The following is an 18,311-nucleotide window of genomic DNA, read 5'->3' on the forward strand; positions in this document are numbered from 1 at the left end:
TTTTATTTCATATACTATATTAAAATGCTAATAATAATTGAACACAGAGTACGGTATAAGGAAGACTAAGTAACGGGCCTTATTCACAACACTTTAAACATGCTTTTCCAAATACTTTTTTTTTAATTCATAAAATAGTTTGATAGTCAAGTAATTGTTCTAGGCAGTTGTTGTTATACTGTAGAAGCCAACATCAGTCTGAAACAGTTTAATGAATATTAAAGCATATTTTATTGATTAAAAAAAGCATTTGTGAATCAGGCCCGTATATAGGTATGGAGAAAGAAATGGCTTTTTAATGTACTGTTAGATTAGTTAACTGTTTAATCTTTTTGAAGCCTTTTTTTTTCAATGTGTGTGACTGGGATGAATGTGAAGCATACATCAGTTTTATTGGTCTGACCTAACATTATATAAGGTATTAATCTGCTTTAGCAGCAATGCAACTACTTCTGGAATGACTGAGGAAAAGAAAACTCCACATTTGTACATGCAATAACATCACTCCAATTACAAAAAATGGAAAAAAAAAACCTTTTTATAAAGCATCTTAATCAAAATTCGATTAAATATATATAACTATCGTTTCAATATGAACTTCTTATTTTTTTAACAATATTTTTTTTTACAAAATAAAATTAGAAAATGGGCAGCCTTCACAACAGAAAAGAAAGATTAGAAATGGCAGTAATCAGTTGAAGGAATATATATTTATATATTGGCTGGGCTAAATAGATCCTAGTAGCTGTTTTGCAGTTTGTTTTGGAGTTTAGTTTCCTAGCTCGACACAAGACAACACAGTCCAAAGAATCGCCTTTTCCTCCTTCTTACCAGGGGGTATGGAGTCAGGTTCAGGAGGCTACTGTCATCTGCAAAAGATAAAAGCAAAAGCTCTTTAAGATGAAAGCATTTTATCATGATGAATTCCCATTCCTATGAGGGCTCCAGGTCCAGGATTAGTTGCAATATATGCTGAATGCCTGTGTTGGGGGCCAGGGAGCAGTCCAGTCTCCTTGCAGGTGCCCAGGTTCGATTGAGGTGAATTGTGAGGTGCTTTTATGATATCGACTGCTGTCTTTCAGGATTAAAAGACTGCCAAACTAATTTTTCTTTTGGGCTAAATTAGATTTGAATCCAGACCTGAAAGTCTCCTGCAATACCGACAGTGCAACCCATGCCCCCCCGCCAGGTCTTAATTAATGCTGTTTAAAATTATGATCTATATTTACTACAAATATAATATAAATGCATCTGAACACCAGCATTTGCTAATTAGAATTGCTGCTTAAAATAAAAATAAAAAATGACTTGTTGAATAGGCAAATTTAATTTCTGTTGGCAGCCTTACCACAAGGGTCAAGCTTATTAAAAGAAGAAGCAGCCTACTCCCTGAGCCTCTATCGCAGTGCTATACATTATACAGCACAATGCTATGGTGTACGTGCTATCCTCCTCTCACCCGCTCTGGAGAACACAGACCCTCCTAACAATGTAAAAAGATGTAATTTGCTGGCTCACCAAACATACCAGCTGTGCTTTCCAGCCTAAAACAAAGGGGATGTGACGCGCTACAATACATTATGTTAAAAAAAGCAATCATACTATTAGTCTGTCCTTTGAAAATAACAGATTTTGATCAAAGCACGCCCAGGTAACAATTGTAACTGTTAAAGCTAAGGAGGCTCTACTCTGCATGGGGTAACCCTGTCCCTCCTGTCAGGCAGTCCATGCTGGGGATACTGAAGTATTGTTTTTAAGATTTAGCATCTCCTGGATCGTTCATGTACTGTGATGATCAGATACCAGTAGGTGACCGGTAGTCCCAAAGGCTCCTTGACAGGAATCAAGGTTTAGACCTACAGCTACAGCCAAACGTTTTGCATCACCTATAATTTTAGGATTGAGACATAAGTAAAAAAACATAATTTAGATATTTTATTTAACATCATGTAATTAAAGAAACTACAAAATGATATTGCAAAAGTCTACTAGATCTTTACATTTTTGTCAGTTTTTTGTTAAGTGTATGGATAACTACAAAGCGGTATGTAATTCAATATGTTAACGTAACATTATTCAGCAGCTTTCATTTGATTTTATTAAGCAAAATTAATTCATTGTATAGGGTTATGCAAAACTTTTGGCCATAGCTGTACATGCTCAAAGGTATATGCATTACATACTAGGCACTGCATACCAATCAGAATAAACTGCCTTGTTCCAATACTGATTCCTTCATTCAACTAAATGTTTATTAGGTTAAAGCAGATCTAGAGTTTGTTCTGTCTTGTGCTTGGTTCAGTAATTGAACAAGCATACCTGTAAATCAAATTCATTTTTAGACCAAAAAGGGTACGTACCTTGATTTTTTAATGGCAAAGGCATAGTCTCCCTGAGTTTACTTAGAAGGTTTTTCATTTCCCGCATGTCTCTGTAAAGATACAGATCAAATCCATAATATGAAATTTAAAAAAAAAGAAAATGAACTGCAAATAAACCAAAAACAAAACAAAACACAAAAAATACAGAGAAAGGATATTGACACAAACAATACATACTTTAGTTGCCTTGTGGTGAAAAGAGAGCTGTTGTTATTTGTATTGCTTGGTTTACCTAATTATCATGAACATGTTTGTCACAGGTTGGCCCAATAATGCAATTACAATGTATGGGTGAATTAGGGACACAACGTTCAATCCGGTGGGTCACCAGAGAAAGCCTGTCCATTTCTCTTTGGCATACTTGCATCAGCCAAGCATTTCTCATACCTGGGAAAGCGAGAAACCGTAGGTACACTGCTGCAACCAGAACATATATATATATTTAATGATTTAAACGTCAGATGTATTTAGATCCAAAACAAATAGTGATCTAAACAGAAACCTTAGCGAATCATAAAGAGCACAGATTACTGCAAAATGAATATAAGAATGATATAAATTATGTTGGTACCTCTTTAACTAACCATCAGTTCCATCTTCAATTTAACAAACAGCATCTACTATATAAACCAATTCATTTTTATTCAAATCACATCTCTTTTTGTAAAAATACACATAATTACAAATGTGAGTGATAATGTTGTTTAAATATTTAGTAAAGTTTGCTTACTTAATTTGCTTCATAAAATGTTACATAACATTTTAAATCATCTGTTACTTACACTGTAGGGTAAATCGCTTAAAAAATAAAAATAAAAAAAATTCCCAATGTACAAATATGAAGCAAAAATATTCGAATCTGGTGTCATTTTACTATCCTGTGGACACCACAGTTCTTTTCATAAACATTGGCATTTCATTTTGCTTTGTTTTCTGTATCTGTCGCTAACAAAAAAAAAAAAAAAAATCCCACAAATTGTGCACTTCCATTCACTCTATAGGTTTGAAATATGCAGGCAGGCTTGCACTTCCGTGGTCATTCCACCAGGAGGGTAAAATTGGCCCCTTTCTTTTCTTGTAAATAACCAACCATCTGCTTCCCCTACTGATCGACATGCATTGATGCTGAAGACACTGCTTAGGTGAAATGATCAAGGCAGTTAAACAGTTACAGATTACAGTACCTGAAATCAAGGCAATCTGACAACGTTCATTAATATTGAGTATCACCAGTTATCATGTTTTAAAATTAAAATACATGTGTCACTTTCACAACTACCCAGACATACGCGACCTTAGTGGGAGTGCACAACAGATAAGCTTTATAGAATCATTTATTTGATCTTTAGCCACTTTAATCTTTGTCTTTCTTGGACTGCTTGGCCTTATGCCAATAGCAATCTTTTTACTGAATTCTACGTGCTGCTTATTGATCAACAGCATATTTTTTTCTTCTAACATAATCTAGCCTGAATATCACTAATTCAGAAAAAGTTCACACTTCAAGTAATATGTATTCATTGATCAAGCACTACCGAACACCCTTTTGGCATAAAAATGGCTTATTAATAAATTAATAAATATATATTTATATGTATATATACCTTTCTGTGTTTTCAATATCAGTGGAAACCTGCCAGGAATACTGATGGAAATCTACAGGTGAGGATGAAGTGTCTTCTAATATTGGGATCTCAGAGCTCTCCTCCACTTTACAGTCTAAAAGCTTGGGAACTGTACAAGATTCCTTTTCTGTAAAACAGAGAGAAGTTTTAAGACAGCCTGCATATGAATACCGGTATACCATGACACATAAAGGGAACAATATCGTCACAAAATCAGTATAGTTGACATGCCCTTACAGAAAGCTTGAGAAATGCAATTGGGATAGCATTAGATTATCACCACAAGGAAACCCGAGCAGAACTATTAGCACACCGCAACAGTAGAACTTACAACAAAACTCAAGGGAACATTAAGTTTTCTCTGTGATTATTTTAACACTTGTCAACATTATATCATTGTTCAGGACCAGTTCTTGTGTTCCAGATCTTCTACCCTTGCGTACCTTTACTTCTTAATAAAGAAATAATCAATTCTCAGTGTTTTCCAGTACGCATCGAACCTTGACAGTGCTTAGAAGTCTTTCGGAGTATTTGCTGCTTTTGTGTTGGGATATTCAACACATTTGGTTATATCAAAGTGCAATGCACTGTTTGTAGTGCTGCAAGACTTTCAATTACTTTTCCAACTATAATAACAACAAGTCCATGACGCAGAGGTAGGAACTTGAGATGTTCTTCCCCGGTTAGGTCAGGGCACATTGTTGGGCCAGAAGCTGACTCTGACAAGCAGAGGCAATGATTGATCTCCAGGCCTGCATTGTCCTGACAGGTGTCATTACTAGGCAGAGAGGTTTTAGAAATTCAGTGATCAGGGGATGAAATGTAGAAACAAATGACAAAATAATTCCTAAATTCTGTGATATAATATGGAGGGTCTCAGCAATGCCCACTTTTTGTGTCTTGTGTATGCAATGTACAGCTAAATTGATGTCAACATTATAGTCTGCAAGTCTTGGCAATTTAATTTGTTGTAAGTTTGTATCTGACAGTACAGTTGGAGAGGCCAGACCAAGAGAAGACAGAAGAGGAAAACATGAGTGTAAAATAGTGTGACGTTACCTTTTCGATGAAGTTGAAGAGATCCTAAAAGACATGCAGATTTCAGCATTTCTGTTATGTACATTTCTAGACAGCACTGTAACTGTATGTAAAGTCTGCAGATTTCAGGGTGGATTTCGTCATCTTCTGGGCTGAAAAGCACAATAAAATACAAAGCAATATTTCACTGTAAATCTTGGACAGCCTCAACAGTTAATTCTATAAATAGTACTGGGTCCCATCCCACTCATTGAAACCTCTTCTCTTTAAAAAAAAAAACCGGTAACAGTTCCATATTCAGGAAACACACAACTAAAACCTTTTATGCCTAACATAACAGCAGCTTGGTAACAGGAATGTGAGAGGCTGCTACCTAGCAACATCAAAGGCAGTCTATTAAGAGGGAAGGTTAAACCATACAGGCATTTGCAGTATGATGAGAAAACATGCTCTGATTAAAAAAAAAAAATGACCTCCTCCACACACACACACAAACCACAATGTCTCCTTGATTTTTATGTAATTAAACTTTAAAAATGTACAGAAAGATAAAGAGGTGATGGAATGTTGTAACAGTGGTATACTGTATTTTGCGAATGGTCTATGGATTATTGTGTTTAGAGAAAAAAAAAACTTTTTTATGAGATTGTTTCAACACGGTATATTTGTTTACAATGCGGACAACTGGTAACTTGAACTGAAGATGTTACTTGTGTGCTCAAAACAAATAAATAATCCTGAAAGGTAAGTCATTCATTATGATAGTCTGTGTGCTCCTTAGAAACAAAAACAAGCTTTCAATATTCAAACATATCATTAAATGTTAATGGGGTAACATCTCCTCTCAAAAAAGGTTTGTGCTGCAATAAAGCAGGCTTATTTTGATGCTATGTTTTTGTTTCTTAAAACTCTGACATTTTAATGCCACAAACATTACTCAAACATTTGATCATACTTTCTCCATGGTTATACTATGCATTTACTATAGTTTCCAACGTTTTGCCATTTTTATTAATAAGTGTTACCATACTGCTCTGGGCTTTACGATGCTTACCCATGCTTTAGCATGCTTTCATATTGCTGTGTTTTTAATATACTACACTTTTGTAAGGGACCCCCCTGATCCCACCCGCACCTAAAAGGGTTGTGCTTTAAAGAGGTTTTCTGGCTCACTACATATAAAGTCGAACTACTGTATGCGCTGATAGAGCTCATGTTTTATAATGGACTAAATTAATGTTACATTTCATGACAATGAAAAAAAAAAAAGCAATACAGCCGTTTGGAACACTGTGTGCTTCAGAAAGTACATTTGTGGCATTACATTAATGACATTCCAAGGAAACCTTCTGGTTTTAACTGAGGGCAGACTATCATCAGATAGGATTTCCTAAAAGGCTTCTTCTTCACATCTGCACAGATGGATCCCTCTATCCCTATCATCAAAGTGTTAGTAAAGGCACTCTTTGAACTGATATGTTCACACATCTTCAAAGATGCTAAAGCACTGGCGCAGCTGTTTTTCTCTTGGTTTTATAATAAAAACTACACTTGGTTAATAAGCACAGATGATATTGTTGGACCATTATATATTATTGAATCAAAGAAATCACAAAGGGAAATTTATTTAATTAAGTAAATATTAGCTTCATTTTTTTTTTTACACAGCAAGGTCTCTGCTCTGCTTGCTCACTGTGCAGTGGGAATGCTGTCTAAACAATTACTTCAGTTACAACCAGTGCTTTCCATGCAGGTGCTCCAAGACCTGGGGCTCATACTGACTGAGCTGCAATAATTCTGTTTTCTTTTCCCCTTATATGTTCAAAGAATGCGTTCAATTTTCTCATTTAACTTCCATCTGGTTAAGTCTTCTGCAGTCTGTTCCAGTTAATAGTTCCCATAGCACGGCTTGAGAGCGTTATGCTATGAGAAATGAGAAGATTCCCAGAGTGATCTGTGGAAAAGAGTGAAGCACTAAGTGGAACTTCTTTTCTGATCGTATCATAGGCTTGATCAGCCAAAGGGTCTTTGTGTTAGTAAGTGCCATCGCCATCTAGTGATCACCCATCTGCTCTGTACTGCCAGCAGTACAAAAGAAAACACATTTGGAGATCGCAAGATGGTGCACACACTTACTAACATAAAAACACTCTCTGATTTATCTGTAATATATGCCAATGGCTTGCAAGTAGAACTGAACAACTGCTTTTGTATTCAGACCAAAGCATATTGAACACAGACTTATCAAAAAATACCACTTAGAAAATACCACCTAGAAATATTATCTGCTGTATTTTTTGGGAATCTTTGATATCATATTACCGCTTCTCATGTTTTTCCACTTCCACACACAGAAATTGTATCACTGTTTTATACTGTACATCCAAACAATATTGAATTACCTGGCATGGCAATTACTATACATTATATTTTTTTTCACTGTTATACACCAAAGCAGTAGCTCTTGGTTCTTATACTGCAATACTATAAATGCTATAGCACTTTCATGAGCTTTCAAGCATCCCAAGGCATTTTACATATAAAACCTAAACTACTGCAGGAACAGGCCCTGTCAAACAAGTAAGAGCTTGCATAAAAAATATGAATTACTGATAATAAAACAAATATGAATTACAGATAACATTTAAATGTAATCTGTACCCATGCTCTGGAAAGGTTGCCATGTTTATGGTAATCTTTTTTTCTTTCTTTTATTCTATATGGGTGCTCAGTGAGAACACAGTGTATGAACGATGGTGCTTGTAGGAACTGGTGGCTTGTACAAATTGTTAGACTTTTGTACAAACTTTTTAAGGTAGACTGTATCACGTGAACATATATTGAGAGAGTGTTTGGATTCTGAAGTTAAACGATGGGTTTTTTTATGAGAGAAAGAAGTGTTGTATGCAATAATAATAATAATAATAATAATAATAATAATAATAATAATAATAATAATAATAATAATAATAATAATAATAATGACACAGAACAGAGTTTTATTTACTGTCAAAACCTCTCATTTCAGCTGTTTCAGTGTCAAAAGTCTGAGTTATTGTCACTATAAAGGTCCTTGCAGGAGGACTAATGCAGAAAATATTCAATCTTCTACAAGCTATTTTAGAAATATAAAACTATTTTGTTAATGTGTCTTCTTATCGTTTTGCTCATATCTATGTATTTTCATCTGCTTTTCAATAGTTTCCTGCAATTTAAGCGCTGTACAGTTTATTAGATGTATTTATCATGGCAGTGTGACAAACATAGCCTACAAAGGGGTTGAATGGAATATTTTAATCATAGCAAATATCATCTGGAGGCTTAGCTTGTGTTTTCAAAGCATTTCCATCACATTAGGAATCTCAGGCTTCTCCCTCTTTTCATTGTATTCCAGTAAGTTTCTGAACCATCCGCTTTTTAATCAAAATCAAGAGCCCGTGTTTAATTAATACCGGTATATAATTGTTCAAAAGAGACTTGCAGTAGGGTTTCTTGTGCTACAGCAACATATTAAAACGTCATTAGTGCTGAATCTAGCAGCAATTCCATATGAAACATACCTTTTATTCATTAGATATATGTCAGTATGGTATTAATAATGGCTTGTGGAGTAGTCAAGTCAAGTTAATTTTGTGGAAAGATATTTGTGTGTGGTAATTCCTATCAGACATTAAACATTACCTTATCAGGTGTCGGATATTGTAGACCAATCCAACATTTCCCCTACCAAACTGCCTATAAATTAATATTTCAAGATCTGTATTGAAACAAGAAATTCTTCAGAAATTATTACACTGCTAAAATAATCATGTATGTCTGGTAAGATGGTAACATTAGAATGCCTTGTTGGATAAGTGTTATTCGAGATAAATGTAAAAGTATTTTGCCAGAATGATATCTTTCACAGATCATGGAGCTCATGCACGAGGGGATGAAACCCAGTTGTAACTAATAAAATAAAAAGACAATCTAGGGCATTTTGAAATTGGTACATTTTGCCCAAGAACCAATACACCAAACTCTGCATTCAAATGTAGCTCTTATTAATAAGGGTGCTTTCAGAATATGCCATTAATCAAGATATAAACACAATACTGTTTTTCTAGCATTAGTCCTTTTAGAGTTTTCAGTGTGTAATGACTCAGTCAGGAAGAGTCTTAACAGATACACTACAAAGAATCTTACAGCTTACGGGAGACACACTGAATACAATCTTTAGTAGAAGAAATGTGCATTCTAAATCATTTAAAAAAAGATTAAATACAGCTGTGTAAGGGGTGTGAATGATTCACTTGATAGCTAGCAGACGGACAGAGAGGTTGATGTTGTCAATGCCTCGCAGGTGCACGGATTTATTTCATAACAATTATTGCAGTTGGTGTTGTTGTAGTTGCACATGGCTGCCGCTAGGGCACCAGCAATGGTAAAGCCCAGCGTACGGTAATACACACAGGTGTAAAATAAGGCACAAGTTGTCCCCACAAAACAGTCACAGAAGTGCCCCAAAGAAAAATACTAAAAAACTCTACAAAAAACAAAAGGTAAGCATGGGTCTGGTACTCTCTCTCTAAACAGAGGTCCCCCGCACTTGAGCAACACTATCCTACACACACAGCCTATACTGTTATGGGATTGTGCAGTGATGTCCTAAACTAATCCACAGGGTAAAAATAAAGGCTTACTTTTATTTTCGTGGTCGGCTCTGCACACGCCCAGAGGTTTTGGTTCCAGTCTTGGCCGTCTGTTTTCTTCATCTCTTGTTTTTTTGTTTTGCTTCACTGCAGCAAAGCCGGCAGATTGCGGAAGAGATCTGTGTGTGTGTAGTATTGTGCCCTTTTATGGTCAGGCGTTCCCCGGACACGCCCCTCCTAGTCAACAAGGGGCTCACGATCATTCTGAACCCGGGCAACCTTCCCGGTCAATCCGTTACCTGGTAATGCTTCTCCTGTAGAGCGTCTGAGCAAATCCTGCAATGGTATGCACGCTCTCTGAAGTCAATGACAGGTCTCCCCTGTCACATACCCCCCCCCCCCCCCCCCCATCAGAATGGCACCAGCAGTCCATTTGAAAATCTACATCCCCACTCCTTCCCAAGAGACGAAGTCTGCATTTTGGTGCATTTTCCCTGCTCGGTGGATTACCCTGAAGGCGATTGGCTGCAGTGGACTGTGTACCACAAGGCACTCCTTCTCAGTGGTACTGTAGTTTTTCTCACGATGAAGGAGCTTCCTGTTCATATACAGGATCGGGTGTTCCTTTCCCGCTCCCTCCGGGGACACCCAGACCTGTCTCAGATGCCTCCGTCTGCAGAATAACCCCCCTCCTGAAAACTGGACTGCACAGCACTGGCTTGCCACACAGTTTTCCTCTGACACGGCTCCGTCCACTAGGCTGTATGAAATACATTTACGATAGTAGCCTGCCAGTCCCAGGACAGAGTACACCTGGGTTTTTGTCTTGGGAGTCGGACAGTCAGCCAAGGCTTGCACCTTTGTAATAAGTAGTATGATCTGTCCGCCCCCCAATCGATACCCCAAATACTCTGACTCACTCTTTCCAATTGCACACTTCTTTATGTTAGCAGTAAGCCCAGCCTCCCGCAAGGATTGCAATATCGCCACTACTCTACGCAGATGACTCTGCCACTCCATGCTGTGGATGACCACGTTATCTATGTAGGCAGCAGTGTACTGCAGATGGGGCTGCAAGACGCGGTCTATCGTCTGCTGGAAAGTGGCCGGGGCTCCATGCAATCCAAATGGCAGTGTGGTGAACTGGTACAAACCGAAAGGAGTTGAAAACACAGTCTTCTCTCGAGACCCTTTAATCAGGTGCATCTGCCAGTAACCCTTTGTTAGGTACGGTGTCGTCATAAAATGAGACATGCCTGGACGCTCCAGCAATTTATCTACCTGGGGCATCGGATATGAATCAAATTTAAAAAATGTAATTAACCTTTCTAAAGTCAATGCAAAATCGAGTTTTGTTGACAAGGACTACTGGACTATTCTAGTCACTCTGGGACTTCTTTTACTCCTCGCTTTAGCATTTCGCCAATTTCTTTTTGCATTACCTTTCTATTGGCTTCAGGAATGCGATAGGGCCTCTGGTGAACATGCACTCCCGGCTCCATTTCTATATGGCGCTGAGCTACTTGAGTGCACCTCGGGATCAGAGAGAACACATCAGGAAAGGCAGCCACCAGATCCTGGGCCTGATGGCTCTGCTCCACTGTCAGATTGGCCCCAATCTGCACAGCCTCTGCTTTCACCGGAACAGAGAGATCAGGTTCCCGATCCATCACACCCTTAGCTGGCAGAATTAACACTGTCTCCCTCTGCCGCCAGGGCTTTAAGAGGTTGTCATGGTAAATATGTGCTTCTCTCCTGTGTCCCGGCTGGTGGATCTTGTAGTCCACCTCCCCAACCTGGCATGTGACCTCAAAGAGCCCTTGCCACTTTGCCAGCTGTTTGCACTGGGAAGGGTTAGGGTTAGGGTTAGGGTAGATAGAAGCACTTTATCTCCTGGCTGGAATGTGTGCAATTGGGCCCCTCGGTTATAAGTGGTCTCCCATATACAGCACAAATGGAGAGAACCCCGTGGAACCCTGGGGTACTTCTCTAATAGTAAAGATAAGAGGGAGATTCACCTTGTCCCAATTACACACGTCACTAGCGATAAACCGACGCAACATGCTCTTAAGGGTCTTATTAAAGTGCTCCACCAAGCCATCAGTCTGGGGGTGATAAACCGAGGTCCTGATGGTCTTAATACCCAAAAGCTTGCATGTCTCTCTTACCAGCCATGACAGATAATTGGTGCCTTGGTCTGTTAACATTTCACAGGGAATACCTACCCGGTTAGTTTTCACCCTTGACAGGATATAACAGAAAAAGTGTGAGAGAAGGATAACTGAATATATTTTTGCTTTAGGTATCATGTAGAAAGAAACAGTACATACTTTGATATTTAGATTGTAGATTGGATTTTATTTATTAACAAATCTGTTCATTAAGTTGAGAAATGTGTTGATTTTATTGCTTAGCTGATTTATGAGAAATGTTTCTGGATTGTTGAAAAAACAAAAGTGATATGGACAACAAGGGATGTACTGTAACCCTTAAGCTTCATTTACTAAAGTCTTTCAAAGATATCCTGTAGAGACTAATAGCGTAAAGCAATAGCCTAAAGTAATGCTGTTTCACTGTAAAGACCTTGAGGTGCTAATCGCCATTGGAAATAATAAACTGTTTCTTTACAGCAGCCAGTATCAAATATTACCTCCCTTAATTTACGTTGTAGGCCCATTTAATTTGATGAAAAGCTTGAACCACTAACTGCTAATCAAGTCACAATAGCATTGTTATACAGAGGGAATTAAGGAAGATGGTTACTGAAAAATAACTTTTGATTATTTAGAATAGGAAGAGTGAAAATCATCAGCATCGGCATAGAATTTGTGATAACTATGACAATGGTGATGTAGGTAGAGCTTACAAAACAAGTAAAACTACACCGAGCCCAATTAAATACTATTAAAAGTGGACTCCTGATGTTTGGGGACAATGGCACTGGCTAGCCATCAGTCACCTCACAGCCTGCAAGTTAACCTCAGTCCTGACCTGAACATTCCTTGATATTCAGTCAAACAGAGTAAAACCCATGACTGCTGAATTGTGGAAAACTGTGGCATATTTTTGTAATGTGGGCTAATGTTCACTGGGGACGTGTCTGAAAATATGAAAGGTATGAGAAACTGATTAATTAACCTTCTGTATCACCCAGCACCCTACACTTTTTTAGTGCAAACCTACGTTTTAATGTCGTAATTCTGTTTACAAAGTAAATAAAACGATAATGTAAACAATTGCTTTAGTGAAGCATTCAGTCAGTCCCAACAACTGTAAAAAAATATTTGTACAGGTAAAATTCTATTGACTGACGCTTTTAAAATTAAAGACATCTATTCTACAGGAGACAAATGTAAAACGCATTGGGCAACCAGTTCTAAAATAATAATAATAATATATTTTATTGCTATATTGGTTGATAGACCTAGCACTTACACTAGGAAAGTTAATTTAATTATTGCATTGATTCATAATTCCCTAACATAGGCTGGGTTTACATGCACGTGAAAATCGACTGTACAGCCATGACTGTGTGACGTTGTCATGCAAATACATCGTGAAACAGCAAAAGAATGTCCTTTGATCAGCGCGACTTTAAGGGCAGGGTCAATCGCTTCCTCACCATAAAATAGTTGTGTGTTAAGAAAAAAAAAAAAAGGCTTTTTATATTATTTCTGAAGCTTGTTCTATATTATCCTGGTGCATTAGAACTGTGGAGCAGGAACCTGCTTCCAACAACACTTACATTTGTTTATGATACATATAACTCTTATGATAAACCTTTATTCAAAAGCTTAAGAAATGCCTACATGCATATTCATCATAAGAGGTATCATTCCGGGTATCATTGAAACATAAAGCAGAGGAGACCTGTACTTTAGTAAGTCATTATCATCTTATTAGTGTACCTACACTTCAATACACAAGTACAGCAATGTACTAAGAACAGCTGTCTTAACAGGGGCCATGATGGACTGCCAGGATGGAAGTGATTTGAAGAGACTGGTTAAATTGTTCAGGTGATCATTACCCACTCCTAATTCCTTCAGGGAAGCTGGAGGTTGGAAGTATTTTCTCCAAGTGCCTAATAAATATTACAGATTAGTATTTTAGGGATTCCATAAAATAACTCCTAGAACTAGCAGAAAAACTACAGGAAGGGATACGCCTGCCAATATTCTGTGAGGAAAAAACAATATACAGTTAAAAAAAAGAAAAGAATTATGAGTGCATGCAGGTCAGGGACAACCCATCCAGGTGTATAGTCCCAACAGTCCTTTTCTCTGTCCTAACAAAGCAGTCAAACAACTCCATCTGCACAGGTTGCCCTCAAGACATCTTTAGTTTTAAACTTGATGTTTAAATGTAAATCATTAATACATGCTGTGGGTGTTATGTATGTCACTCTCAGTAACATGTGCTAAAGCCTTAGACGCTTTGAATAAGTGGTTCTCTATATGTAACGTAAAACTGTAATGTGTGATGTCTACAGATGTATAATATACATCTCCTGCAGGGGATTTGTTTGTGAGAGTTCCATATTCTGAAGGTGAATAATTATAAATTGATATCTGTTTCACAAATAAAAGTTAAAACAAAACAAAAAAATGTGTTGAGTTTTTTTTTTTGGTTGTTTTGCTACATTAAGTGAAGTTATTTGGTACAGGATCGATTTTGAAAATAAATGAGCTAAAACAATTAGAATTACAAAAGGATGTCTGAATGTCTCTCCCGCTGTGCCCTGATGCAAACCAGTCTCCTGACAAGAGAATAGTGTAATCCAAACCCCCAGAATACACCCGCAGTGTCATTTACTTTACATTTGGATAGTACGATATTTCAGGACAAGCATGTCATTATACCAACTGAAACAAAAGTTTCTAGGTCAAAACTGCACAGAAGGGAATTGGGACAGACAACAGTATAATTGTTGCTAATCCTTAATCATATAGGATATGACATGACAGATCCACTCCCTCTAAAAACTGTCACCAAAATACAATAGCTTTATTTAGAAAATGACAATAGTATGGCTCTGTAATGCAGTGATGGTGATTCATGCCATACCAAGCAGCAAACGTGGTACCTTATCATTTTCCGTGATTTATAGGTCATGTGACAATAACACATGCCTTCTATTTAACTTAGAATGGATTTTAATGAAACAGGTTTACTAAAACAGCTGATGCCATTCCATGTTATAACTTGAATCATTTTATTAACACCCGTGTCCAGGACATTATCTTGAAATTACCTTGCATTTCAATTGCATTCAATTACATGAACAACATTATTCTGGAGCCAAAAGTTTGCCCTGAACAAACCCTGATAACATGAACACATTATTTCACATTTAATCCAGGTTACTCATAAGTATGTTTATAGTATTTTGTAAATAACACTGTAAATATTTTAACATTTGTTACGTTCAGAATAGAGCTGTTGTTTTGTCTCCAGGGGACCACCTTTCACATTCCCAATAGGGTGTTCTGTGTAATTGAAATTAAAAGGATTTTTTTTTTCAATAAAATGTTGCTTTCTTTTTTATTTAATATTATTATCTCAAATGTAATCTATAAACAATTGCAATTAAACACATTTGCAAATTGAGGCGATGTTTTACACGTATCAGCACCATGGACAGCAAATCCAGAGCGTTTCAATATCTACCAGGACTGCAGCATTTGCTACTGAATTTAAAATGTGTAGTTGACATCTTCCTTTTATCATTTACACTAACACCCTCAATGACTCTTCCGTATTTTATAGAATCTGGAATCTTACCCCGAAATAACTGATAGATTTTGATGTGCGGTATGGGCCATCTCGCAGCCTCTGGATCGCGTCTTATGCATTTCAGCACGGAGAGATGGACAATCAACCGAGACGTCCCCAATGGAAATGACCAGTTCACGGTACAGGGCCACCAGGGTATTGAACTCTTGGACAAGCTGAAATACACGGTACTTTACTTTGATAAGCCATTTACCCCACACAATCAACGTCGTTCATTTCGTGCAGATTTTATAATCGAATTCAGAAAAAAAGCTGATATTTAAATAATTTAGGCTCCACTGTTATCTTAAAAAATACAGCACAACGTTTTAAAAAAACCCATCAATATTCATCTGAACATGTAAAACTTATATAAGCAGTGTTAATCACTTCATAATTGAACAGTATATTCTAAATCCTTACACATTTTCATAGGGTGAATATAAAAGTGAATGATGTTTCTTAACACACTGAGATATTTTGGGATTGACAGCGACAATATATATGTATATCTCTTTAGAGACAGTAACATCCATATTGTGTAACATATCGTTGAATCATAAAATAACAAGCTGCAACTTGGTGTATCGATTTATTCTGTTTTAATGCTAATCTTTAAATGTCCAATTCATCTTTTGAACCTATATGTGCTAATTTCTATAACATTAACCAGCACACCCTGAGGTGTTGATTCGTTTGTAATGTGTTAAAATAATAATAATAATAATAATAATAATAATAATAATAATAATAATAATAATAATAATAATAATACAAAAAAAATACTGCTCCAGGAGTTCTAACCATATAATTCAAAAAGCATTTTGGTGCAAATGTGAAAGACAGTGAGAGCTATAGCATGGATACAGCCTTCTGCCAGCAGACCTGTCAGATTAAAAACCGATACCACCAATCGGTCATTTGTTTATTAGGCTACATAAATATCAGTTTGCATACCCCTTTGGATAAACTTACTAATTTATATTTAAATCCGTGCAGTCAAATCAACGTTTCATCCAGGTTTATTACAACGACATCAATATAAATGCACTATGTTTATATGTGTAATGATATTGAGATGACATCTTAACAATTTCAATACTTGACACCATTATTCAGTTCCAAATATTAGACATAAAAATATAAGATCAACGGTTTACTGCAGTTTTAAAAATAGTGCAAGTGCACGTGATCTGAATGGAAAAGGTGGGGGAGTGACACCAGAGCGATGGACAAAAATAACGAAAATGGTGTGTGTTGCACCTACCATTCTGCAGTCTTCCAGTGCTCGCTGGTTTTTTGGGGCGCTCTCTGCGCTTCCTCTGCGCTCCGGGTCCCTGTAGGGAGGTTTGCTGATTTGAAAAATGGATCCAGCAGATCTGGGGCGGTTTTTGCGCCCATTCGGTGCAGAACTCATGCATACACATCCACTAATCAAACCTACACAACAGTGATATGATAAATGTGTATTTCTTGTTTGCTTTCGTGTTTAAAGCAGCAAGCGAATGGCTCCAAAATCTCTACTGTGGAAATAGCTCTTTTCGGGGGCAACCTTTGACTAGCAGGAGTGCTGGGTGAGCACTTGCGATTCCTTTCTGCATCGCTTCGACAAGTCACCTTCACTTCAGCAGAAGCCTAATTCCAGCTGAAATATCCACACACATTGCCGTTCCTTTCCTTCAACGCTTTCAAGGCTGGTCAGATGTAACCATTTCTTACAGTTACGAGTTTCCATGAAGAACAGGAGGCTAGAAATCTTACCAATTTAAGGACCCTTGGTGCGTTAATTCAATTTCCTTCGACGTAAAATGTGAAGCGCACGGCCAAACATAATACAACTATACTGAATAGTCCCGATCTCGTCTCCAAGGTCTTTTTTTGAGAATATATCTAACCTTGGTGGAAACAGGAGACGCAGGGAATCTGGCAGGCTGACGTGGTTAGCAACACAGCACATTCATAGGACAGGAATACTAATGTGATCCATCAATCCAGACCCCCTAGAGCCTACACACTCACCCAAGCAATTGTTCAATGGCATCAATTATATTACTTTTAGAGGCTCCATTGTTAGAAACCCAAAGTGCCAGTAAAAGGGTGCAACGCATCAAATTATTATAATAGGCATATAGCACATTGCCGTAGTGTTGTAGATGTATTAAGAACAATGTGCATTTTATTGTAGTATTTGGGTGGTTGTGGCGCATGACAACCAGTATAGCCGTCCAAAATTAAATCGTAAAAATCACCCAATACCCATACACAAACGGTTACAGCAAGATTAGTGTTAAAATTCATAAATCTTTATTTGTATAATTTAAACAGAAATGTGTGTAAAAAGAGTATCTTTAAAAATGCACTCAGATTTATATTCATTATTATATTCTGTGGCATTAAATCGTCTTGGGATCAAGTTAGCCCCGTCTCATTAATACAGTATACACAACAAGGGCATACCATAAAATAAGTTAAATGCCAATACTACGTAAATTGTTATTTCCTAGCGTTTATGATAGAGAATGTCTAATAACTAGCAATTTGCAGTATACATAATCACATAGGTGTTGCTTTGCCTCAACTCAGCTACCCGCGCTATCATCAGATTAACATTGTAAATAGCTGAGCTGCCTTTTGACCCATATCTGTTACCCAGCTGCCTCGGTTCTGATATTCCAGTACATGTATGCACTCTTTGCACGAGGTACAAGTAAAGCGGAGTACTAAATATGCAGTTAGGGACTCAGTATGTCCTTTCCAAAAAAAGGGGATGGGATGCCTGGAACAACATCATAAAAAGCATTCCTCCTTGTTTTCAATCTACCATTGCGTTACACTGTATGCTAGTTAGTTACTACATCGAG

At 37.3% G+C, this 18,311-nt stretch overlaps 1 protein-coding gene across 1 annotated transcript; it reads right to left on the minus strand.

The window, feature by feature from the left end:
• Nucleotides 1–310: 310 nt before the first annotated feature.
• Nucleotides 311–17,428, minus strand: LOC117404016 (regulator of G-protein signaling 7-binding protein-like). The gene is made up of 6 exons (XM_034006628.3): nucleotides 16,718–17,428; nucleotides 15,460–15,626; nucleotides 5,066–5,196; nucleotides 3,986–4,133; nucleotides 2,361–2,431; nucleotides 311–869 (listed from the first exon to the last, which is right to left on the minus strand). The coding sequence occupies exons 1-6, from the start codon at nucleotides 16,865–16,867 to the stop codon at nucleotides 778–780; spliced, it is 759 nt and encodes a 252-aa protein (XP_033862519.3). The 5' UTR covers nucleotides 16,868–17,428; the 3' UTR covers nucleotides 311–777.
• Between the last annotated feature and the right edge of the window lie 883 nt (nucleotides 17,429–18,311).

The sequence above is a fragment of the Acipenser ruthenus genome, chromosome 1, assembly GCF_902713425.1.
Source record: "Acipenser ruthenus chromosome 1, fAciRut3.2 maternal haplotype, whole genome shotgun sequence".
In the NCBI taxonomy this organism is placed as follows: domain Eukaryota; kingdom Metazoa; phylum Chordata; class Actinopteri; order Acipenseriformes; family Acipenseridae; genus Acipenser; species Acipenser ruthenus.